This window comes from Lepidochelys olivacea (genome assembly GCF_965140295.1).
Source record: "Lepidochelys olivacea isolate rLepOli2 genome assembly, chromosome: 8".
In the NCBI taxonomy this organism is placed as follows: Eukaryota; Metazoa; Chordata; order Testudines; family Cheloniidae; genus Lepidochelys; species Lepidochelys olivacea.
This window is the reverse complement of record NC_140418.1, coordinates 78,172,433-78,197,964: the sequence shown is the minus strand read 5'-3', so window position 1 is coordinate 78,197,964 and position 25,532 is coordinate 78,172,433. Positions and strand designations below refer to the sequence as shown.

The 25,532-nt window shown below is 47.6% G+C and overlaps 1 protein-coding gene across 4 annotated transcripts in view; it reads left to right on the top strand.

The window, feature by feature from the left end:
• The first annotated feature begins 9,891 nt into the window (after positions 1-9,891).
• SH3GLB1 (SH3 domain containing GRB2 like, endophilin B1) overlaps positions 9,892-25,532 on the top strand; it is a 37,511-nt gene continuing 21,870 nt past the window's right edge. The window contains exons 1-2 of one of the 4 annotated variants that reach the window (XM_084637575.1): positions 9,892-10,061; positions 20,381-20,522. In XM_084637575.1, coding sequence (XP_084493701.1) covers positions 9,990-10,061; positions 20,381-20,522 — 214 coding nt within the window. In that variant the 5' untranslated portion in view covers positions 9,892-9,989. The remainder of the gene's footprint in view (positions 10,062-20,380; positions 20,523-25,532) is intronic. The other 3 variants (XM_084637576.1, XM_084637577.1, XM_084637578.1) reach the window with 3 other exon arrangements.

Sequence of the window (25,532 nt, the reverse complement as noted above, 5' to 3'; positions counted from 1 at the left end):
CAGCTTAATGCTTTGGTTACACTGACATCTAGTGGATCATCAGAATACACACACAAAAAATTTTCAGTTATGTTTCCAAAAATCACACATTTACCCGATAGACCAAAACAGCTTCTTTAAGGATGCACTGATGTCTCATATAAATACTTATTTAGTGGGACAGTCAAAAATGATAGATCTGAGTTTTCATCTATCAGTTGTGATTGGCTCTTCTTTTTCTTCCTCCTCTTCTTTATATTACACAAGTACCTAGAGGACCCAACTACAATTGGGGCTTCCTTGTTTTGGCCACTTTTCACACACACTGTAAATGACAATCTTGCCCCAAACAGCTCACAGCCTACTGTGATAGACCCAGGCCAGTTGGGTACAGCAGAGTAGCCTTATTGGGATCCAGGAAGTGGGCGGGCGAAGCTAAAGGATCCCCCCCCCGCCACCCTAAGGGGGGGGGAGGTCCACAGGACCTGGAAAACCAAGTAATTACGGGGGACAACTAATGAACAACAGGGATGGGAGTGCGGTCAAAGGGTCAAATGAAGGGAACCGGACGGGAACACCGAGCAGAGGACCCCGGACAGTGCCCACTGCTCCTCAAAGGCGTCAAGGGAGTCAGTGGACACTGCTCAGAGGAACTCTGCCCGGAGATGTGAATGGACCAAGGATCGGAAGTAGGCCCCACAGTCACAGGAAAGTCCATCGGCCAACCTCCTCACCCTGGTTTTATAGATGGACACTTTAGCCAGGGCCAGGAGGAGGTTGACTAGGAGGTCCCGAGACTTAGTGGGGCCACGGACAGGGAGTGTGTAGATAAGGGGGTGAGGGGAAAAGTGCAACCAAAACCTTAACAAAATATTCGTGAGGAGCCGGAATAGGGGCTGCAACCTGGTGCACTCCAGGTAGACGTGCAGGGTTTCCCTCACGCTGCAAAAGGGGTACGTGTCCGGGATTGGAGTGAACCGCGCCAAGTACACGCCCATGCTCATGGCCCCGTGAAGGAGCCGCCAACTGATATCCCTGGTGGGCTTTGGGACTAAGGTGGAATATAGGCTGGCCCACCGGGGCTCCTCACCCTCTAGAGGTGGCAGGAGGTCCCGCCACTTTGTGTCAGGGTGGGACGCGAGGGGTGTGGAGCACGAGCGTGTAGAGATGTTTCTTTGGTGCGGTCTGGAACCGGACCGGCTGCAGCTCGCCTAGCCGGCTCACGGTGAAGGGGCCGGGGGGGGGGGGTCAGTCGGGTCCACAGGGCAGGGGCCCGATGAAAAGGTCCGGAGGGTCTGGGGTGGAGGGTGGGCGCGGCGCGCCCTCTCGTAGGACCCAGTCGAGGTAAACCCGAGCAGCGGGCGGTAAAGCGGCCCTCACCTCCTGAAGTACGCGCAGGGGAGTACGAGGTCTGGAGAGCCCCATGCGCTGAGCGAGCGTCAGGGGATCCAGCCAGTCTCCCCGGTCGTAGTCCAGGAGGTCTCCGACTCTGGTAACTTCTGCCAGGACCAACCTCTGGCGCACCGAGGGGGACTCCACCACCTGCGCACGGAGCTGGGGGTTGTGTAGCAGGGGCTCCGTGAGGAGATCTTCCCCCACGGACCTGGTCGCTGTGAACAGTTTCCAGGTCCGGAGGAGGTCCTGGTAGAAGACCGGCAGCCCGGAGAGGTCTCGCGGAAGACCCCTCAGATGAAGGTGAAGGAGCTGCCGGTCATATCGGAGCCCTCGGAAGCGGCGCAGGAAGGCGTGCGCCAGTACGTTCCACACCGGACTACCTGCACCATAAAGGAGCCTCTGCAGGGCCTGGAGGCAGAAGTCATGGACCTGAGTGCGGAGACACTTCAGGCCCTGCCCTCCCTCCTCCAGGGGTAGATGGAGAACCCCTGCAGAGACCCAGTGCAGTCCTGACCAAAAACTCCAGATTCAACATCCGGAGGTTGGCCAGGAAATCTGGGGCCGGGACCAGGGTGTTGAGCCAGTACCAGAGCATGGACAGGACTAGTTGATTAAGCACCAGTGCCCTCCCCTGAAGGGAGAGGCACCGGAGCAGTCCCGTCCATCTCTGGAGCCGCTCTACCACCCTGCCCTCTAAATCCTGCCAGTTCTCTGGCAGAGACAGATGCGTGGCAGAAAGGTAAACGCCAAGATAGAGCAGCGGACCCGCGCTCCACCGGATGGCCTGAAGCGCGGGTGGGAGGGAGCTCACCTGCTGCCAGTCCCCTACCACCAGGCCAGAGCTCTTGACCCAGTTGACCCGAGTGGAGGAGGCTGCCGAGTAAACAGCCTGGCAAGCCTCCACCTGTGCCAAGTCACCCGGGTCCTGGACCACGAGGAGCACATCGTCGGCATATGCCAACAGGACCAGCCTCAGCTCCGGCTCCCGTAGTGCCAACCCCATCAACCTCCTGCGGAGGAGACAGAGGAAGGGCTCGATCGCCAGAGCGTACAGCTGGCCCAAGAGGGGGCACCTCTGCCGTACTCCTCACCCGAGGCTGACCGGTTCGGTCAGGGTCCAGTTGAGCCTGACCAGACACTCTGTGGAGGCGTACAGAACCTGGAGAAAACCCACAAACTGGGGTCCGAAGCCAAACACCGGGGAGAAAAGGCCTGCGTAGAAGTGGGAGCCGTGATCCATTTCCCGAAGGAGGCGGATGCGGGATCGAACAAAAGCACTCCGGGCCCGATGGTCCTCGAGGGCCCGGAGCTCCTCCTGCTTCTCCCAGCACGCCCCACAGAGGGATGGATCCTCGGGGCTGGCGGCCAGACGCCTCTCCAGCTCTAAGACCTCCCGTTCCAACTGCCCTCTCGCCGCATCGCTCCATCGGCTGGTGCCCCGGGTGTAGTCACGGCAGAAGAGCCGGGCGTGCACCTTCCCTAGGTCCCACCACCGCCACGCCGAGGGAAAGGCACACCGCTGCCCTCTCCAGGCCAGCCAGAACTCCCGGAAGGATGCCACAAAGACCATATCCTCCAACAAGCTGTTATTAAAATGCCAATAGGCCGGCCCCGGCCTCTCTGCGCAGAGAGAGACCGTCACGGTGGCTAAGTGATGATCGGAGAATGGGGCCGGCTGGATGCTGGAGGAGTGGGCCTGTGAAAGATGGAAACGTGATAAATAGATGCGGTCCAACCGGGAGTGGCACGACCGATGAGCCTCCACCCGGACAAAAGTAAACATCAAAACGTCGTCCGGGTGGTGGTCGTGCCAGATGTCCACCAGGGAGTGATGGTCAACTATCTCCCCGAGGACGTCCGCGGCGGCCGGGCACTGCTCGGTCCCCGAGCGGTCCTGCTTCTCGAGGGTCGTATTAAAGTCCCCGCCCAGGACCAGGCACTCGCGAGGATCCAAGGTACCGAGGAAAGCGGGTGCCTGCTGAAAGAAAAGCAGCCGCTCCGGGCCCCATGTCGGGGCATAGACGTTGACAAGATTGACCACGAGCCCCTCCATACGGACCTGGAGGTGCAGCAGGCAGCCCGGCACAGCCTCGGCGACCCCCAGCACCTCGGGCCGTAGGTCGGGGGAGAACAGGGTCGCCACTCCAGCCGTACAAACTGTGAGATGGCTAAAGTAGACCCTGTCCCCCCATTCCAGTTGCCAGCTATCTTCGGCGGTCGGATCCATATGGGTCTCCTGCAGGAAAACCACGGAGTACCCCCCTCCCAAAGGAAGGAGAGCACCTGGCACCTGCGGAGACCCATCCTACAGCCCTGGGTGTTTAACGTTGTGATGGTAAGAGGTGCCATGAGGAGGGCTGGGGGGGATCCTCGCCGGCAGGGACGCTCGTGGTTCCCAACAGGCCACACAACAATCCATGACCTACCCCGTAGGTAAGTAGGGAATCACGGAAGAGGCGGACCCGCTGGTAGGCCGCGGCAGGCTGCTTCCCGATTCATTTACCCTCCCCCATGAGGGCCCTCACAGCCCGGAGGATTAGATGGAAGTCCCCCCATTGCTGCAGGGTGAGCTGCACCTTATTACGGGAGCCCCGGACATCCTCAAGGAACTCCCGCAGCTCCTCTCGCAGCGTATGGGGGGCTGGGGTCACTAGCTCCCAGCTGTCCTCTGGAGGGACCACTGACACAGCCCCATGGCCCACCGAAATGGGCAGGTAAGGGGCAGACCCCCAACGTGGCGCCCGATGGGCTGGCGCCACGCAGCCCCCCTCAAACACTCGATTGGGGGTGGTGGAGGGAAGGTAGCAGCCCCTAGTGAGTCGGGACTGGGAAATACAGAAGCCGCTCCCTGGGGGCTATCCTCCAGAAATGAGGAGATGACGGCCCCAGGGGCGGCAATGATAGCACAGGAGGTGGAGGGGGCAGGGGCGGAGTTGACATCAGGGGCAGGGCAGGGATCCAGAGGAGGGGCAAGGCAGGGGCTGGGTGCAGAGTCAGGGAGAGGGGCAAAGGCAGGATCCTGGGCCCCAGGAGCCAGGCCGTTGGGAAATGGCCCCTCTCGACCGGGCTCTGGGAGCTGAGGGCGGGGTAGGGGGCCCTCCGTGACACTGGGCTCCGGCACCACGGCCGGCGGAGTAGCCACAGCATCTTCAGTGGGGTCCCTGCCTGGGACGGAGGTCAGTCGCCCCACGCCTACGAGGGGCAGCCCGTGGGACTCAGGTCCCAGCCACACGGCACTGGTGGTCGCCTTGGTGGGCTCGGCGGCCAATGGCAGGGTGCCACCTGCGGCCGGGCAGATGGAGGAGCCCGGGGAACCCTCGGAGGCGGGAGCAGAAGCAGCGGTTAGGGGAAAGGAGCATGGGGAAGGCGGGGCCGGGGTGAGGTCGCTCAGATTGAGGCCTGCTAGCAGAGGGTCGTCCTCCCCCTGGGTGACTGGGGTCAGACCCAGGGCTCGATCTCCTCGTAAATGAAGGGGAGCTCTTCTTCCGCCACCCCAGAGGTCTCCCCGCCAGTGCCTGAAGCGACGCTCGCCCCAGGGCTCACGGGGGTTCCGGATGGTAACAGGGCAGGTGGGGGTCTCCATCGGGGGCCTTGGAGGGAAGGGACTCCAACGGAGGGATGGTACTGCCCTCCCGTGCTGCCACGTTTTCCCCAGCCAGCACCAGGGGACGGCACGCGCCCGTGGGCAAGGCAGAGAGCTTGGCATCGGCGCCCCCCTTTCTGGTCTTCTGGGGGGCTTCCGCATCAGTGGAAAGGAGTGGAGCTCAAGCCCTCCACTTGCCCCGCTTCCCCTGAACTAGGGCCCAGCCCTCCATGGCATCATTGGGGGGGCCGGCTAACAGGGATCGGGTCGGGGGCAAGGATGAATACTCAGGGACCGTGGGAGGCAGTGGTGGGGCAAAATGAGGGAGGGAAGATTTCCCCTGGGGCGGGCCCTCTCTCATGCTCCGCGGTAACCCTGCCGCACCCTCCTCTAGGGGCCCCGCCAGATTGTAGGCAGCAGAGGCAGGGCTCTCCCGCTTGTCTGGGCGTGTTGGGGAGAGTGCCCCTTGGGCCTGAGCGGGAGCAATGGTGGACTGAGTAGGAGGAGGGGCGGCTTCAGGCGCCTGGCAGAGAGGGGCGCCAGCGATGATGGGGCCGGCGCCCCGCCAGAGCTCTGGGATCCCGGATGCCTCTCCTTGCCGGGACAAGGGGCAGTCCCTCCGGACGTGCCCCATCACCCGGCAGAGGTAGCACCAGGCCTCCCCCATGGAATAATGCACCCGGTAATGGGCCCCCTGGTAGGGGATCAAAAAGGACCCCTCAAGCGCCTCTCCGTCACACGTCGCTGGCGGCAGTTGCAGCTGCACTTGCCGGCGGAACGAGAGGACGTGACGGAGGGCGGGGTCCTTGCAGCCCAGGGAGAGAGGGCTCAAAACAGAGATGGGCTTCCCCAGAGTAGAGAGGGCAGCTAACAGGGCAGCATTGGGAAGGAAGGGAGGGACGTAAGTCAGGACCAGGCGGACGCCCAGGTTGTCCAGCGGCTCCAGAGGGACGAACACGCCCCCCACCGCCAGGCCCTTCTCCACCGCCTCCTGGGCAGAGGTCTCCGCTGCCAGGAAGAAGACCACCTTCCCATACATTTTGGAGGCCGCCACAATGGCCGTGGGCCCCACCACCCTCGCCAACGCCCGCACGTACGTCTCCACGTGGGGCGAGGCGGGCACCAGGAGGCAACGGACGCCGAGCTTCCTGGTCATGGTGGGAAAGGGGCCCCGGCCACTATAGCTGGTAGTGGAGGCAGTGGGCGGGGGAGATGACAGAGCGGCAGGTGGGGCCACGGCAGTGAGGGCAGTCAATAAACTTGTTTTACTGTTTATCTTTACCAGTGAGTTTGCCTGAAGTTTGGTAAATCTGCTCACGTTTACAAAGGCTGGTGTATATCCACTTTCCATTGATGAAGTGGTGAACCAATTAATAAGCTAGCACTGCTTGTCTTAAGCAGTGCAAGAAGGTATATTCCTGAAGTCCAAGGCTGGGAGCTGCAGAGATTCAGTGGGTGCCTTTCTCTGTGTGATTCATGAGTGGCTCTGGGAGCATTCATGCAATCTAGCTGGGTGTGGGGCTCCACATGTGGTTGTGCTGAGTGATAACAGTGCCTGGAGGGATTTGCTGCTTGTCACTAGCAAAGCATTGTGAGAGACAGCCCAGGCTGGAGAGTTAATGGGGAACAGTGGTCTCACAGTCCCAGGCTGCACCCTGGGGATCCCATCACACATGGTTTCTGGAGGGAACAGCTGTTGCCTGGCTCTGTCCACTCCTGTCCCCAAATTTCCAGGGAGCCTTAACTATACAAAGCTCATAGAATGGAATATGGGAAGGGGGAGTATGTAATGGAGCGGACACACCATCTTTTAAGGCCTCTCACCTTGTTACCCCCAGGTTAGAGCCCCATCTGTTCATTTTCGCAGAGGGGGAAAATATAGCCCCATGCATTTTTATATATCTACAGAAACAAATGGCCTGCTTGACAAATAACTTTGATCATTAAAACACAAAGAATTTTAAATAGTTTTAAATTTCCACTGCTCATACTGCTTGTTTAGTTTTAGTTTTTGAAAATAAACTAGTCCATTTTTAATCAAATTTATCTTCAGATTTTCATGCACAGCAATTCTCAAACCCTGGTCCCTGGACCACTGCTATTCTGCAGAGTGCTGGCTGGCAGTCTGTGAACAGCTAGCTTGTCACAAGGGACTGGCTCTTCCTCTCATCTCCAGCTGCTAAACTACATTAAAAGAAAATTCTAATACATAAATACTTTTTCAATGTGACTCTTTCATGTAAGCAATTGCTGTAGTTGCCACAGGGATGTTATGTGATCATGGATGGGGAGGGGAGGCACAAATGGCAGGCGCTGTGGTCCACACTATAAAGAATGTGAGAACCCCTGAGCCAGTATAATGTTGGGTTACAAACACTGCAGAAAGTTTTGTTTTTTAAATCTGTCTCCATTGAAATTAAACTGAATCTAATGGTGTTACTTTTTGTGAAAGCCTTGAATCTCATGGCCTCCTGCTCTTGAGGTCATGCCCCTACTTCTCCCACAGTCAGGAGCTGGAGTCAGAAGAAGGACTGCTTATATTTATAAACATTTAAGTTACAAAATACTTATAGTACAAATGTTTATCATTATTATTTGATGAATGTTGCATTTTATGTGCCAGATCCAACATGCACTGAGGTTAATAGAAGGACTCTAATGGATGGTGACCTGTACGCTTAAAAACAACTCTTTTTATATATTTTTACATCCCTCATGCTCCTCCCAAAACTAAAAGGCACCTCTCCTGACCAAGGCCCACAAAACAAATTCTGAGTTTATCAGCCAAGCATTTTGCATGTGGACAAAAAAGTGCCTGTTAGGGAAGTTTTCAATATACCATAGCTTTAAAACTGTTTGGGGTTTTTTTGTTCAAACTTCCCAGAAAAACTATTCTGCGATGAGAAAAGGAATGCAAAGTTTCAGGAAGGTCAGTTTCTTCTTAGAGAAGTTAAGTGCGGGGAGTGAGGGAGGAGGAGGACTTGAATACTGTGCTGATAACAAGGGACTAGCTTCAATCTGTACTGATTTTCATCTATATCTCAGTTACTTTCAACCCCATTTTTCTGAGCATTAAAGCTCAGAAGGGATGGGGCTGGGTGTTCAGGTTTCAGGGATTAGAAAGATGGCAACCCTACTTTCAAACACTGCCTGTTACTTAAAATGAGCTATTAAATCCATATTTAGAGACATAAGTGGCCTGATCTGTAAAGGCAATGAGCAACCACAACTCCCATTTAATCAATGGCATCTATAGGGGCTCAACCCCTGAAATCAGGACCACTTTTATCTATGTACTCAAGTTTGAAAACTTTAGCCTGACTGACTTTCAGAAAAATCTCAGAGTGACAGCACTAGGAATAGAACCCTGCTCCTCTCACTCTCACTATACTATAGTCTCTACAGGAGCATGGTGCCTCCTCTGAGGTTTGAAAGACAATGACAGGTTATATTACAAAAAATAGTTTCAGCAAAATGGAGATAAATCAACAGTAGAAAAAGGGTTTGAAAGCAGCCTTCCATCAGCAAAGATACATACATTTGCTAAAGTAAAAGATGAATGGTAAAATGCCCTCGAGCAGAGCAAATGCATACATACTCAGTAGCTTTCAGGCCCGATCTTTATCAATTACTGTTTTGTACAATGGCAACTTTGCTGAAAGTGTTTGGGGTTTTTTTTGTTTGTTTGTTTTCCCTGCCCCTTCCTGGCATCCCCCTGTAGAAGAATGTAAACAAGACTGAGTTGTTTTGTAAAAAGAAAAGGAGTACTTGTGGCACCTGAGAGACTAACACAGCTGCTACTCTGAAACCTTGATTGTTTTGAATGTACTTCCTATCCTAGTACCCTAGAATCTCCTTGACCATAGGCAAAACAGTTTTACTAAGCTTAGCCAGTAATTACTGCTGCTGTGGTGTGGCTTAAGTGAAACATGTTTACCAAATTATTCTCCAACTAAAAATAGCAATTTGTTTATGCAACATGTCACATACTATAATAGTCAACTCCAAACTATTCTATATAAGCAAATCTCATATTTGTTTCCCCAGCATTTATAAATTGTCAGGAAGTGGTGGGGGAAGGGATTTTAATAGTGGGAAATGATGTAAGTGGCAGAGTAATTTGAGCTTGTAATTTTTTGGTTTGTTGTGAGTTATATTTAGATTATATTAATTCCTGCACTTTCCTTATATTTGTATATTAATGTATTTTAAGTTACATTAAAGGCACCTAGAGTGTACAGAGATACATTGTATGTAAATAAATAAATTGCATTATGTATACAAATGGGACTGTTCTCTGTAGTCTTTTTCTTGGCCTTTCCCAATCTACCTTGTCATGAATTATCCTGATATTACTCTCTTGGAAGACAAACAACATGATTTGACTAATATAAAACAGTGGATTTTGCAAAGTGGGGAGTTAATCTCTCCCATTCAGAGAGGATATGCCTCTGTGGGGCTCAAAAGCTTGTCTCTTTCATCAACAGAAGTTGGTCCAATAAACAATATTACCTCACCCACTTTGCCTCTCCCAATGGGTATAGCACATTTTAGCGCACCGCATGCCATCTGAACCGGTGAAATCTGGATGATCTCGGAGGGGTGGCAAATAAACAAAGTTCACCTGTGACCCTCCAAACAACCAGATTCTCCCACCAGGATTGTTTATAATCCCTGTTCTCTGCATATAAATCTTCCTAGCCCCAGTCCTGCTGAGGATGATCCCGGGGCGGATCCCCCATCACCCTCTGCCCCCGATCGCCCGAGGCGGATCCCAGGACAGATCAGATCCGATCCTCTCTCGTCCACCGCGCATCCCCTGAGGCGGGGCGGGCCCCTTTAAGGCCTGTCCGTCCCAGCGCCTCAGGGCAGGGGGCGGCAACGCGGGCGGCGCCCTAGCCCTGACGCCGCGCGCTCCGCCCAATCGGCTGCCGGGTTCCTCTGAGTCGGGCCGGGGCAGGCAGCGCCCGACGCCTCCCCCAAGGCAGGGCAGCGGCAGCCGGGGCTGACTCAGCCCCCGACCCCCCCGAGGATGAACATCATGGATTTCAATGTGAAGAAGTTCGCTGCCGATGCGGGCACCTTCCTGAGCCGCGCCGTGCAGGTACCGGCGGCCGGCCGGGCGGGGGAGCAGAGTCCAGCCGCCGCGGCACGGGCTGTGGGTCGGGCCCGGGCAGCGCCTGTGGCGGCGGTGCTGGAGGCTGCGGCCTGGTGCTGGGTGGCTGCTGCGGGGCCCGGCGGCTGGGGCGTTGGTCCGCGCTCGGTCGGAGCCTGGCGCCGGAACCGGGCCCTACGCCGGTCCCCGCAGGCTGGGGCTGGGGCGGCGGCGGCGGGGTGTGTCACAGACTGGCCTGGCCCACTGGACCCCTGGCTGCGCGCCCCTGTCCCTGCTGGGGGGCGGGCATGGAGCTGGGGGGTGGGGCGCTGACCGTGTCTGAACCGGGCTGTGTGCTCGGAGCGGGGTGCCCCGAGCTGAGCGGGGTGAGGCGACGGCGCCTCTTGTCTCGCCTACCCGGTAGTACAATAACCCGCGGCTGATGCCAGCTCTCCAGCGGAGCCGGTGCAGTCGGCTCCAGCTACAGAGCGAGGCGCCCTGTTTAAAAACCGGCTCCTCCCTCCAACCCCTCCCGCCTCAGGTGTGAGCCTTTCTTCTTTCGTGGGCGTTTACGCCGCGCCCCTCGGCGCTACAGGGGTTTGCGAAGGGGAGACAGGAAACCCCAAGCCACAGGCCTGGGAGGGGAGGAGGAGTAATTCAGATGCTATGGACATGGGGCAGGGCATGTACAGTAAGTACTCTATCTAGATCGAGCAGCTGTGTCTTACAACAGTAAAGGAGTACTTGTGGCACCTTAGAGACTAACCAATTTATTTGAGCATTGTCTCAAATAAATTGGTTAGTCTCCAAGGTGCCACAAGTACTCCTTTTCTTTCTGCGAATACAGACTAACACGGCTGTTACTCTGAAATCTTACAACAGTGTTGTACAATGTACCGACACAGGATCTGTTAACCCTTTGGGGGTCTGAAATGTGAAGGTAAATTTCCATCAGTAAGTTTAAAAAAAAAAAAATTGTATCATCTGAAGCAAGTGAACATGGGTGATGTACCTTAAGCAGCTGGCCTGGCATATGAACCTGTCTGAATACTTTAAAAAGATGTACAATCTCTCTGTAACGAGATGCTGGTGGATTTCAATATTACTTCAAAAAACTTTCTCTTAGCAGTCTTCTGTCTCCAAACTACTCTTGCGCAGTGTCCTTAGCATTAAAGTGAAACTGGCTCCTGTTCCTTAGTCCGGGGCGGGGGGGCATAAGCCTCTGATCTTGTGTTATGTAATCACTGCCACAGCAAATCTTTTCAGGTATCAGACTCCCAACTCATTTTGGGGGTGTCATAATATTTTTGGTGAGTCACAATAAGGCTTTGAATTTGCTTAAAATTTTAGGATGCAAAAAAGAATACTTTAATATCTGGCCAGAATCTAGCCATGACCCTGAGAAAATAGTACTGTTTTAAATCTTCACATTCAAGAAGGAACCATGTGGATCAGTGGGATGGTTTGTAGAGGGGAGATAGAAACATAACAGAAGACCCAGATTAGCGAACAATCGGTGCCATTAAACAATCTTAAAGCTGGTATGGCTTCTTTATGAGCTGGATCGTTTCCTCTTCTAGCACATTTATCTCTTTTCTGTCCTCTTCGAGGTCTTTGGGGGTGTCTCCATACTTCCCAGACTTTTTTTATGCCCTCCCCCGATTATGTAGTGGCTTACTCTCTTTCCTCAGTGGACGGGGAAAAAAGAGGCACAGTTTTCCTTGTATTGTAAGATCTCTGTGTAAATCTTGTGATTTTGTTTTTTTTAATATCTTGATTCCTTTTTTGCATGTAAATCAACTTAACACTTAAGCCTACTGTAGATCTTTTGCCATCTACCCTGGGTTAAAGTAGGGGTATGTTGCACTGCTGTGAGTCATGGCTTACAACCAGTGCACTGCCATCTATGTTACTGGTTTTCACCAGTGTAGCTACATCCGAGGTTAAAACCTTAATGTAGACAAAGCCTCAGTGGAAATGCAGAAGTGAGTGTTGCTACATCAACTGCTGACCAAAGAATACAATCAAAGGTTTCAGAGTAGTAGCTGTTTTAGTCTGTATTCGCAAAAAGAAAAGGAGTAGTTGTGGCACCTTAGAGACTAACCAGTTTATTTGAGCATAAGCTTTCGTGAGCTACAGTTCACTTCATTGGATGCATTCCGATGAAGTGAGCTGTAGCTCACGAAAGCTTATGCTCAAATAAATTGGTTAGTCTCTAAGGTGCCACACGTACTCCTTTTCTTTTTAAAGAATACAATAAGCTTAATATTTAAAAAAAAGCAGGTTCGTGTTGCCTTTGTCACCCTGCTCATATGTTGTACCACTTCTACTTCCCCCCACTCCATCTTTTCTCTCTAGATTTTAAATTCTATAAGCCACTATCTATGTAGGGACTGCAAATACAGTGCTATACTCCTTCTTTGTGTGGCAGCAAGCACTGCTCTGTGGTTTGTGTTAAACTCTTCTTGTGTTCTAATGTTCAGCTGGCTTGGTAGTATGGAGTATAAGCAGCCATAGAAATTGTCTCTTAATGTGAAACATCTTTCTTTCAAAAGAAGGTTTACAAAGCACAATGTGAAGCAGTATAATACAGTTGTAGGAAAATAACTTCTAAGTGCTTGCTCTAGCTTGGTGTTCCTGAGGAAGTTCCTGGAGATGCATAACAAGAGGGTGCATAACATTTTCAAGAGGACCCAAGCCCTATTCAGTTGGGTGCTTTTGAAAATTGTACCTTGAATTTATATTCAGTGGCGACTCCTTCATCTTCAGCAGATGTAGTTGACCAGTGCTTATCTTCCTCGTCATTGCCCACTCCACTCACCAGCTGTTATTCTGTGGACTTAGAGGGAAGCTGTTGCCTCCTTAGAAGGTTGTCTCTCTCTGGGTGGGGAGGACCCTTAAAGGGACAACTTCATGGAAGTGAAGCTTCGTAGCAGTCATCACCCTTGTAAAAACAGGTTCTGCTTGCTGGGAACAAAACCAAGTTTTTGTGGGGTTGAAGAGTTCTTCCTCATCCTCATCTTGATTGTCATTTAAGGAGGAAGGTGTCCAGATGTCCCTGGTCTTTGGGGAAAATGGAATCTCAAACTAACCTGAACAGCAATTGTTGGGAAGATTCCAGAGACCCTTCTCCCAACTAGCTCCCACAACTAGTATGCTCCCTATCAAAAGCCAGGCAAGAATGGGTCAGTCTTTCCCTCCTCCTGGGGCCATACAGCAGAAGCCGTATCTCTTGTTGTGTGGCCTCTGGAATTGGGGAAGGTAGTGGCTCTGTTTCAGGAGCTCACTAACATGGCCTTTTGCGTCTGAACAGCTCTGTAACACCAAGGTATGAAGGGGTAGATAGAGTTGTTCCCATGTGGAAAAAGCCAGTTTTCCCCTTAAATAAATTGTCCATATTACACACCAGCTGCTTTTGTTATTTGGTTTAATGATAGGCTACTGGACTAGATTCTGCACTGGTATGATCCAATATGGCAATATAGAATCATAGAATATCAGGGTTGGAAGGGACCCCAGAAGGTCATCTAGTCCAACCCCCTGCTCAAAGCAGGACCAATTCCCAGTTAAATCATCCCAGCCAGGGCTTTGTCAAGCCTGACCTTAAAAACCTCTAAGGAAGGAGATTCTACCACCTCCCTAGGTAACGCATTCCAGTGTTTCACCACCCTCTTAGTGAAAAAGTTTTTCCTAATATCCAATCTAAACCTCCCCCACTGCAACTTGAGACCATTACTCCTCGTTCTGTCATCTGCTACCATTGAGAACAGTCTAGAGCCATCCTCTTTGGAACCCCCTTTCAGGTAGTTGAAAGCAGCTATCAAATCCCCCCTCATTCTTCTCTTCTGCAGGCTAAACAATCCCAGCTCCCTCAGCCTCTCCTCATAACTCATGTGTTCCAGTCCCCTAATCATTTTTGTTGCCCTTCGCTGGACTCTCTCCAATTTATCCACATCCTTCTTGAAGTGTGGGGCCCAAAACTGGACACAGTACTCCAGATGAGGCCTCACCAATGTCGAATAGAGGGGAACGATCACGTCCCTCGATCTGCTCGCTATGCCCCTACTTATACATCCCAAAATGCCATTGGCCTTCTTGGCAACAAGGGCACACTGCTGACTCATATCCAGCTTCTCGTCCACTGTCACCCCTAGGTCCTTTTCTGCAGAACTGCTGCCTAGCCATTCGGTCCCTAGTCTGTAGCTGTGCATTGGGTTCTTCCGTCCTAAGTGCAGGACCCTGCACTTATCCTTATTGAACCTCATCAGATTCCTTTTGGCCCAATCTTCCAATTGGTCTAGGTCCTTCTGTATCCTATCCCTCCCCTCCAGCGTATCTACCACTCCTCCCAGTTTAGTATCATCCGCAAATTTGCTGAGAGTGCAATCCACACCATCCTCCAGATCATTTATGAAGATATTGAATAAAACCGGCCCCAGGACCGACCCTTGGGGCACTCCACTTGATACCGGCTGCCAACTAGACATGGAGCCATTGATCACTACCCGTTGAGCCCGACAATTTAGCCAGCTTTCTACCCACCTTATAGTGCATTCATCCAGCCCATACTTCCTTAACTTGCTGACAAGAATACTATGGGAGACCGTGTCAAAAGCTTTGCTAAAGTCAAGAAACAATACATCCACTGCTTTCCCTTCATCCACAGAACCAGTAATCTCATCATAAAAGGCGATTAGATTAGTCAGGCATGACCTTCCCTTGGTGAATCCATGCTGGCTGTTCCTGATCACTTTCCTCTCATGCAAGTGCTTCAGGATTGATTCTTTGAGGACCTGCTCCATGATTTTTCCAGGGACTGAGGTGAGGCTGACTGGCCTGTAGTTCCCAGGATCTTCCTTCTTCCCTTTTTTAAAGATTGGCACTACATTAGCCTTTTTCCAGTCATCCGGGACTTCCCCGGTTCGCCACGAGTTTTCAAAGATAATGGCCAGTGGCTCTGCAATCACAGCCGCCAATTCCTTCAGCACTATCGGATGCAACTCGTCCGGCCCCATGGACTTGTGCACGTCCAGCTTTTCTAAATAGTCCCTAACCACCTCTATCTCCACAGAGGGCTGGCCATCTCTTCCGCATTTTGTGATGCCCAGCGCAGCAGTCTGGGAGCTGACCTTGTTAGTGAAAACAGAGGCAAAAAAAGCATTGAGTACATTAGCTTTTTCCACATCCTCTGTCACTAGGTTGCCTCCCTCATTCAGTAAGGGGCCCACACATTCCTTGGCTTTCTTCTTGTTGCCAACATACCTGAAGAAACCCTTCTTGTTACTCTTGACATCTCTGGCTAGCTGCAGCTCCAGGTGCGATTTGGCCCTCCTGATAACATTCCTACATGCCCGAGCAATATTATTATACTCTTCCCTGGTCATATGTCCAACCTTCCACTTCTTGTAAGCTTCTTTTTTATGCTTAAGATCCGCTAGGATTTCACCATTAAGCCAAGTTGGTCGCCTGCCATATTTACTATTCTTTCGACTCATCGGGATGGTTTGTCCCTGTAACCTCAACAGGGATTCCTTGAAATACAGCCAGCTCTCCTGGACTCCTTTCCCCTTCAAGTTAGTCCCCCAGGGGATCCTGGCCATCCGTTCCCTGAGGGAGTCGAAGTCTGCTTTCCTGAAGTCCAGGGTCCGTATCCTGCTGCTTACCTTTGTTCCCTGCGTCAGGATCCTGAACTCAACCAACTCATGGTCACTGCCTCCCAGATTCCCATCCACTTTTGCTTCCCCCACTAATTCTACCCTGTTTGTGAGCAGCAGGTCAAGAAAAGCACCCCCCCCAGTTGGCTCCTCTAGCACTTGCGCCAGGAAATTGTCCCCTACGCTTTCCAAAAACTTCCTGGATTGTCTATGCACCGCTGTATTGCTCTCCCAGCAGATATCAGGAAAATTAAAGTCACCCATGAGAATCAGGGCATGCGATCTAGTAGCTTCCGTGAGCTGCCGGAAGAAAGCCTCATCCACCTCATCCCCCTGGTCCGGTGGTCTATAGCAGACTCCCACCACTACATCACTCTTGTTGCACACACTTCTAAACTTAATCCAGAGACACTCAGGTTTTTCTGCAGTTTCGTACCGGAGCTCTGAGCAGTCATACTGCTCCCTTACATACAGTGCTACTCCCCCACCTTTTCTGCCCTGCCTGTCCTTCCTGAACAGTTTATAACCATCCATGACAGTACTCCAGTCATATGAGTTATCCCACCAAGTCTCTGTTATTCCGATCACGTCATAGTTCCTTGACATCACCAGGACCTCCAGTTCTCCCTGCTTGTTTCCAAGGCTTTGTGCATTTGTATATAAGCACTTGAGATAACCTGTTGATCGCCCCTCATTGCCAGTATGAGGCAGGAGCCCTCCCCTCACAGACATTCCTGCCTGTGCTTCCTCCCGGTATCCCGCTTTCCCACTTACCTCAGGGCTTTGGTCTCCTTCCCCCGGTGAACCTAGTTTAAAGCCCTCCTCACTAGGTTAGCCAGCCTGCTGGCAAAGATGCTCTTCCCTCTCTTCGTAAGATGGAGCCCGTCTCTACCCAGCACTCCTCCTTCATGGAACACCATCCCATGGTCAAAGAAACCAAAGCCTTCTCTCCGACACCATCTGCGTAGCCATTCGTTGACTTCCACGATTCGACGCTCCCTACCTAGGCCTTTTCCTTCCACGGGGAGGATGGACGAGAACACCACTTGCGCCTCCAACTCCTTTATTCTTCTTCCTAGAGCCACATAGTCCGCAGTGATCCGCTCAAGGTCATTCTTGGCAGTATCATTGGTGCCCACGTGGAGAAGCAGGAAGGGGTAGCGATCCGAGGACTTGATGAGTCTCGGCAGTCTCTCCGTCACATCACGGAGAGATTATGTTACGGTGTCCTAGAAAGCAGCCTAATTTTCTACTCTGAATAGAGCTCTAGAAAAGTGTTACCTTTCTTTTATTAAAATGTAACACCATCTGCCTTTTTTGGAGCAGCCATGTGCTAGCTATCCCTTAAAAGTTAAAGTCAAAGCTTCAGGGTGCAGAACACTGCCACCTTTACCTTTTCAGTTTTGAATGTTAAATACATAAATCATGAAGAGGATATGAAATAAAGCCATTTCAATTTTAGAGTTTAAGGTAGCTTTCACCACTTTGGGGAGAACTAGGGTGACAGCAGTATGGCATTGACTTAGGGGAACATCAATATGAAAACCATTTCTGTCTAAAAATGTTACTACATTGCGAATAACGTTCAGAATTAATGTACGTAAGTCTTTTCTCTCAATTGAAACTGTACTTGATACCACTTTGTGTATATACAGGGTGAATAGTAAAATTGTCTAATCAGCTTCTCTGTTACTTGGAAGGCTCATACAGACATCATTAGGACAATAGAAAAGCTCTTCATTTGTAAGACAAATGACTTAGAGGGTGCTGTATCAAAATGACAGTGTAACTTATCGAAATTAGTCAACCCTAAAAAGTAAACTGTGGTGAATGTCACTTAGCACCATAACTTATGTGATGACTTGTAAATGCACTTTCCCTGCCCCAGGAGCTTTCAATCTAAGAACACAACAGAACTAGAAATGTCTTAATGTCTATGAAACTTCAGTTTCTGTACCCTAAACTTCTTTACACTACAGGTTATATGAGAACTAGAGAGAGAAACTAACCAATCTTATTTGACTTTCTGAGTATGATGAAAAAGTGTAAACAAATGATGAAAAAGAAAATGAGTTTAATTATTAAAAACATGAAGGTATTTGCATTTCTATAAAACACTAATAGATCCATATGTTCTATGCACTCTTGACCATAATTAAAAATACAGCAAAATGGATACCTAAACATAATTAATGTACAGCACCCACCATGCAGCAGTTGGAAACTCAAATATCCTTTTTCCAGCAATTCCACACCTTTTTAAGTTCCCCTCTCTGATGCTGCTATGGTGGTGGTGGCAGATTGACTTTGCAGGATGCCCTTCAAATATTTGGACTCTTAGAGATCAGGGAGAGGGAACTCCCATGTTGTGAAATGTTCCTCATGGAGAATGCCGAGCCAGCAGTGTTGTCTGTCTTATGCTAGTGGGCACTTAATCTTGAGCGGTTTTGATGCTCTGTGATATGGGACTCTCTCTACCATTGCTTCTCCGCCATTCTGGACTTTGATTTTGACCCCATAATCTCGTAAATTAGAAACCCACAGACAACCACTGAGAATCATGGCAAGACATCCCAGTTACCAAGCAGGCAGCTGCATTCTTCACTAGCTTCAGTTTCTGGATGCTTTTAAAATGTTGCCCCACAGAATGCATTGGAGTAGTTTCATCTTGAGGTGACAAAGGCATGGATGATAGTTGTGAGGTTCACATACAAAATGAATGGATGCAGCCTCCTAGCTTTATGTAAATAATAAAAGCTGAGCAAGCCACATCTTCTGGTAGCAGCTGGGAGTCTAAACGGGCCCCTGTGTTGTGAATCTGACAAACAAATGGTGGAGATGCGCACACACTTAAACAAGCCAATATTCTTGCAGTCTCTTTTGGTTACTTCTTCCAGACAGGTAATTTCACTTCAACCTTACCTGGATTAGTTTTAGCCAGTTAGTTCTGCACAAGTCTCACACAGATACTAAGGTCAGTATTCTTTGGCTGGGTCCGAGGAAATGGAGACCTACTTATGCTCCTTTTCTAAAACTGGAGTTGTGTTAGAAATCTCTTCATATAGTAGTAAAGTCACCTGGAACCTTAGATCACAGGTTTACAGAAGGAATTACATTGGTGTACTATACCAGCAAAGCACTACTAGTGTTGCTGCAACTGCTAGTGGTAAACTGTACGTTCGATGGCATAGCTAATCTAGGCTAATAAACTCTACCAGCAAAAGCATAGTTTCCACGCTAGGACTGTTTTGCCAGCACAGGTATGTCGGTGACAAATCACACCCTTGACCTACATAGCTATGCTGGCAACAGTTTGTAGTGTAGATTTGGCCTTTGTTCATAATCTGTTATAACCAAGAGCTACATGTTTTATGAGCCAAACCTTAATGTTTTTATAAACTTCAGTCTGCTTGATGGATGAGGGTCTGTTTTTGAACTGATTCAATAAGGCAGTGTCTTGATTAGTAAATTTGGAGTCTACATCTGTATTCCAATTCTCATCATCAAAAGAAACGGTGCATGCTGTTACTCTTCCTATTAACTCCTTATTCTTTTGCTAGGCGCGTTACTTTTTTTCTGTTGTGGAAAACATGGTTTAATCAAACTTCATTTAATCAAACATTCCTTTTAGCAAATGTAAAGCAATGTAACAGTTTTGAAATTATTTTTATAAACATTAGAAAACAGAACAATATTAATATGCCTACAAAATAAGACCACAGACAACATTTGTGCAGATCCTTGCATTGATGTGGATCCCCAGGGAAGATGAACATATGTCCAGTCTTGAAAAGGAGGCACTACCAAGTTACCCTTTTTCACTCTGCATAATGGAAAGAGAAACAACGTTGTCCAATCTGATTCCTTTTCCAGTTAGTTTTGCTTTTGGTTCTCTTGTACAACTTACTGCAGAGAATGTTGAAGTTACTACAATTGAAGTTACTGCAGCCAGAATACTTTTAGTCTGGTTATGTTAAATCCCGAGAAAGTTTACAATTTAATTACCTAGCCAGGTTCCCTTCTCTGGAAATGCCCAACCTAAACGGGGTTGTCAGATGAGTACGTAATCTAACATTGGAGATGGAGGTGAAAAACCCTAAATCGGTTCAGGGGTTAGAACAAGACCCAGACCCACCAGTGTGCAATTTTCTGTAACTGAAAGACTAAAACTCAACCTAAAATGGCTGGCGGTTGCCTATAGTGCTGGGACTTAAATATCTGCTTGTGATGGGCACCAGGTTTGCAAGTGAGGACTGAGGTGTAATAATAGAGCTGTTTGGGAAAGCATACCTGTCTCTGGATCCAGACACAGATGCTGTGTGCTCTTTCATGAGCATGAAATTTCTCCATGTTAAAACTAAAATCCTATTGTGGTGACTTAAACACCAGTTGAAATGAATAGTATGCTTTAATTCAGTAAGAATTTGAAAGCTCGGAGTATGAACTTGCAAACGCAAATGCACATTTGCTAGCTTTCAAAGCTATCTTCATTTCATTTAAAATTATTTTTTCGGTAATATTAGTAGGGCTTAGTTGCTGAAGACTGAGTAAAGTGTCAGTCTTCAAAAAGGCTTTTACATGAAATAAAACATAATTAGATAAAGGCTAACATTACATGAGGGTGTTTGTGCTGACCAGACTTGCATTGCTAATCTAGCTCTTTTTAACCAATAGTTTACTGAAGAAAAACTTGGTCAAGCAGAGAAGACTGAACTGGATGCTCACTTGGAGAACCTCCTCAGCAAAGCAGAATGTACTAAACTGTGGACAGAAAAAATTATGAAACAGACAGAGGTTTTATTGCAGCCAAACCCAAGTAAGAAACTTGTTGGGTTTTTCATCGATACTTCAGTGTTAACGGGCTTGTCTATTTGTGTGTGTATTTGGCAGAGTCGCTGCTGCATATTTAAACACACTGCAGTTCATTGTTCCTGTTTAAAACTTACATGTACAAGATGTACAATGCTTTTTTGATATAATGCAATAAATTAGCTCTTAATTCCAATGCAAAGACTTGACTACATAAAATGGCATCTGGAATCTATAGCAGAATAATGATTGTGTGAGGGTTGTCTCAAAACATCTTAGGCTCTGATCCTGTCATATCTCATCTAAGCTATGCAGGGTCTGTCTTCTTCAGTACTAAGATGAGAGAATTCCCCCTACCCCAAAGGAAAACAAAATGCTCGGGAAGATATGTTGATTATTTAATAAGTGTCACTCTTCCCTCAGTCTGTATTGTGTCGCTTCTCCACCATTGTATTAGGGGCATGATGCTGCTTGATATTTTTCTTTGAGAATAGGAACTAGGGTTCTGATCACTTGGCATGTTACCTTTAGTGACTCTTTACCAAAAAGAGTTTTGATTAGACTTTGGTGAACAAGGCCAGCACACTTCTGAGTTTTGCAACATATCTGTTCTGGCCATGCCCTTCTGGTTTGCTTTTCACAAATATTTGAGTGGTTTACTAGGGAAATGTTCACAAAACTTCAAGTTTTCATGTGTATTTGTGGAAACCAAAAGTGCTTGTGTTCTTATTCAGCTGGAAAATAAACAAGATCATGATCCTTAGCTGATAGGTCACACACAAGCAACAAAGCTCAAATGTCAAATATTGGCAGTAAATCCTTAAAGTGAATAAATTCAAATAATCTGCTCACAGAATAAGACTAAATTAATCAACTAAGCTTCTCATTACAAGATATTGGCTTAACTCCAAGTTGTAAACCTAATATCCTGGCCAATTTCTAGCTTGAATGATTTTCTTGAGTTGTATTCTATCTCAATTCCCCCTACAGTTTCAATTGGTTATAATCTTCATTTCCTCTTCTAGATTTTTTTTTTTTTAGTGGGTCATATGCTTCTCATTAACTAACATAGATTAAACTATATAAACTGTTTTTAATGTCTTTTGGGGTGGATGGGTTGATGTAAATAACAGTTAACTGAAATCACAGATTTTTTTAATTAAATCATCATTTAATCATCAAGCAGGAAACATTTATTTAAATGCTTAATCTTTATCTTACTTTGCATTGTACTCTTTAGTTATTTTCCTAAAGACAGGTTGATGGTAGTGGTTACCAACCAATGAGAACATACTGATTTTCAATTAAATATAGCCTTTACACTAAATTTGGTGCTTTTTCCTAACCAGAGAAACCTTCCCTATAGACATTTAAGCAACTATATAGCTTCACATACATTTATTCATAATCTTAACATTTACATTTTTAAGTTAAAATATTAACTAATACCTTAATTTGCTAGATTAATTTTTTACTCATTTACGTTGAGCTATATTTGGATAGAAATTGGAATTCAATTAAAAATGCATGAACCAATTTTAAAACTGTTTTATCGAACAAAAAACATCTTAAATGTGCTGGACAAAGTTTAGCAAACCTGTTTTCGTTTGACACTGGCCTAACAAACAAAGGAAGTATTATCCGTAGTTATTGAATTGAACTGTTTGTGTATGGTCACTGTTCTTCAAAACTTCCATACTACTAGATCTCATCCGCACACACCTCATTTTTGATCCAGAGATTGGAGAGAAAATGTGCTTTCCTGCTTTTTTTCAACTTTCAGTTGGCTTTTCAATGAACTAGTCATTGAATTGAATACATTGAAAAGAAAATATTCTTTCTGCGCCTGCAAAAGTGGCTACTGCCATCAAAAGCTGGTTTAGCACTTCGTTAACAACAGACTCTGGTCCCAGGTGCTCAGCCAGTGACTTCCACCAGTTCGGTGAATCTAAAAATTTCACAGCAAAAGTGGTATACTGCTTCAATATTTTTACTTAATTTAAATAATTGTAATAGATTATACTGAGTTTAGGCCTTAATAGATTTGAAATTATGGCAGCCTACACTGATCTTTTTTTAAAGAGTGCAATTAAATAAATCAAATTTCTTTTTTATTTAAAAAGTTGATCATTATCCACCCTGCATAGGGTTCCATCTTAATGCAAAGTGCCATGTACAATTATAGCAAGAACCCCTCAACTTTATGATTCAGTCTGTAGCTGCTGATCTTAAAGTAATAGAAAAGCTGTGTCAAAGTCTGTTAGTCTGGAAGCTGTTCTATATGCTTGGGTTAACTCTTCAGTGTGATAGGCATAACACAGACTTTACTCTCTTTAATTGATGAGAAGTACCCAGATCTGTACAGAAATACAGCCTGCATGCATTTCCCTGCCTCACCACTCCAGAGCATTCTTTGGGCTAGGGTCAGAGTTCTCTGCAGGTTTCCATGTTCCTCCTGCAGTACATGGCTTTTTTTCTTAACCATGGAGCACTTTAACCTTGGCTGGTCCTGCAGCTATACCAGGGCTTCCTGCTACAAAAACATCCCAGTCGCTTCCCTTCTCCTGCCCAAAACTTCCTATGTCGCTGAGAGTCTTCCCCGACCCACCCAGCCTCTGAGGTTTCTAAGGTTAGCATCACCACCTTGGTTTCTGTTCAGCTGTTCCAAATCCAAGCTCCCTGTTGAGGAGTTAGGAGAATCTGTTTTTCCCAACTTCAGCCAACCTTCTTACTTACCCGTTGTGTGGTCAGAGTACAGTCGCCAAGGATAACTGCTTTCCATTTTCCCTAGCTTGGTGGGTACACAAGCACTGTCAGCCCACGGTGGATTCCATTTTTACACAGAGGTATTCACTGATACTATGAAGTTGTGAAAATTGCTGTACCTACTAGAAATCATAATTTTTGTAGGCTGTTCACATCTTCACAGTATTCCATGGGAAGCTGGACCTAAACTCTGTTGCAAAATACCTGGATTCTGTGACATTCTGGTGTGGCAAACTGGAAATCCTGTAAGATTCTCTTAAATTAAAAGATGGGTGTTTTTGATTGATTCAGCATGAAATTGAGTTACAACTGGTACTGTTCAGATACAAAATTCAATTTTATGGTGTTCCACACTTAGTTTAATATGCCAGTTTTGTATTAAAGCATAGTTGCTTTCTAGAACCTGTCAGAGGTGAAGCTGAGTGTTTTGGCCGCTGCATAAAGTGGTGAGTGAGGCTCATGGTATCCAGGAGGGAGTAAGGCAGTTTAGGATTGTGGAACAAGCACATTAGCTGCATATGTCGGCCAAAATGAGCGACCGTGAAATAGTTGACCGTATAGATGCAAATGGTCATCTTTGGGTTTCAGTCTTCACCTGCTGAGGTAAGTGTAACAGTTCATGCCTCTCAGAGCTATTGTTTCAAGCAGTTTGTATACTCAGACCTCCAACTTACTCTTCCTTCACATCTTCAAAGTTTTCCTGACATCCAGAAAAATAGAAAACACTTCTCTTAACTGAATGGTGCTGAAATCATGGAGCATACTTGTTGCAAGAGGTGGATTCCAGAATAAATTCTGCAACAGCTGGATACACAGACCTTGAATAAAAATATAATTAAAAGCCAAATTCTATGAAACCTGTATATTATAGTTCCCATTACATAAATAGAATGGCCTATAAACAAAAATGCTAGCTCCATTCTCTTCTTTGGGGCAGAGGAGGAGCAGATGCAGCAGAGAGTTAAGTTCTTTGCTTCCTACAGCCATAGGATGATTGAAGGGAATTTTGACCTCAGTAGATGAGTGGCTGATAAACAAATGGTATTGGGAAAGATGTGAGTGCCCAAGCTAAGTAACTTTCCCTCCCCTTTCGCTCCCTTCTCTCCCCCCTCTGTCCCCACACCTTTGAAATGGTGGGGATTCAGACATGTAGGGGAGGGTTTCAGTGTATTTGGCAACAAATCACACTTGGTAGCTAGAACTAATGTTCCCCTACTCTAAAGGTAAGCAATGCTTCCTTGTCCTTCATATGGAGCAGCTGCTAGGAGCAGAGCAGCAGTAATGCTGAGGCAACAGCTTCAGGTTCCCCTTCTGAGCTCAGTTGGGCCATCTAGTTGGCAGGAGTGCTATGGGAGGTTGAGCTGAGTGGTCACCCTGGCTTGACTGTAAATCTGTTATTCAAATCTAGGTTCCAGTGCAGTGTCTGATCTCTCTTCATCAGCAAACTTAAGGATCTGAAACACTTGTCAAATTTATTCACTTAAAATCTGAGTGAACCAGAGACAGTTTAGACTATAAATAATAAAATTACAGTGCTTTGAGTCTCTGGCTTGAAATAATAGAGAAAATAAACTTAAACACTTACATAATTTGGATTTCTGGTTTTAAGAGAGAAAAAAATAAACAGCTTATAAAATGTCTCACTAAACATTTAACCAGAAGCCTGAGTCATTAACTACAGTGTAAATAATGAATGGATGGCAATATCTCAATAATGCCATCTAAACCTTACTTTCAGCTCTCTGAATTGTATTCAGTTCTGATCTAATCTGAAAATATTCAGTTCAAATCAGCTATCTCTCTTTAACTTGAGTGTCACACCTTAATCTGTTTTTCTCTAAATACTGCTTTCTTTAATGCTGTCATAAATATAAAGGGAAGGGTAAACCCCTTTAAAATCCCTCCTGGCCAGAGGAAAAATCCTCTCACCTGTAAAGGGTTAAGAAGCTAAAGGTAACCTTGCTGGCACCTGACCAAAATGACCAATGAGGAGATAAGATACTTTCAAAAGCTGGAAGGAGGGAGAGAAACAAAGGGTCTGTGTCTGTCTGTATGCTGCTTTTGCCAGGGATAGAACAGGAATGGAGTCTTAGAACTTTTAGTAAGTAATCTAGCTAGGTATGTGTTAGATTATGATTTCTTTAAATGGCTGAGAAAAGAACTGTGCTGAATAGAATGACTATTCCTGTCTGTGTGTCTTTTTTGTAACTTAAGGTTTTGCCTAGAGGGATTCTCTATGTTTTGAATCTAA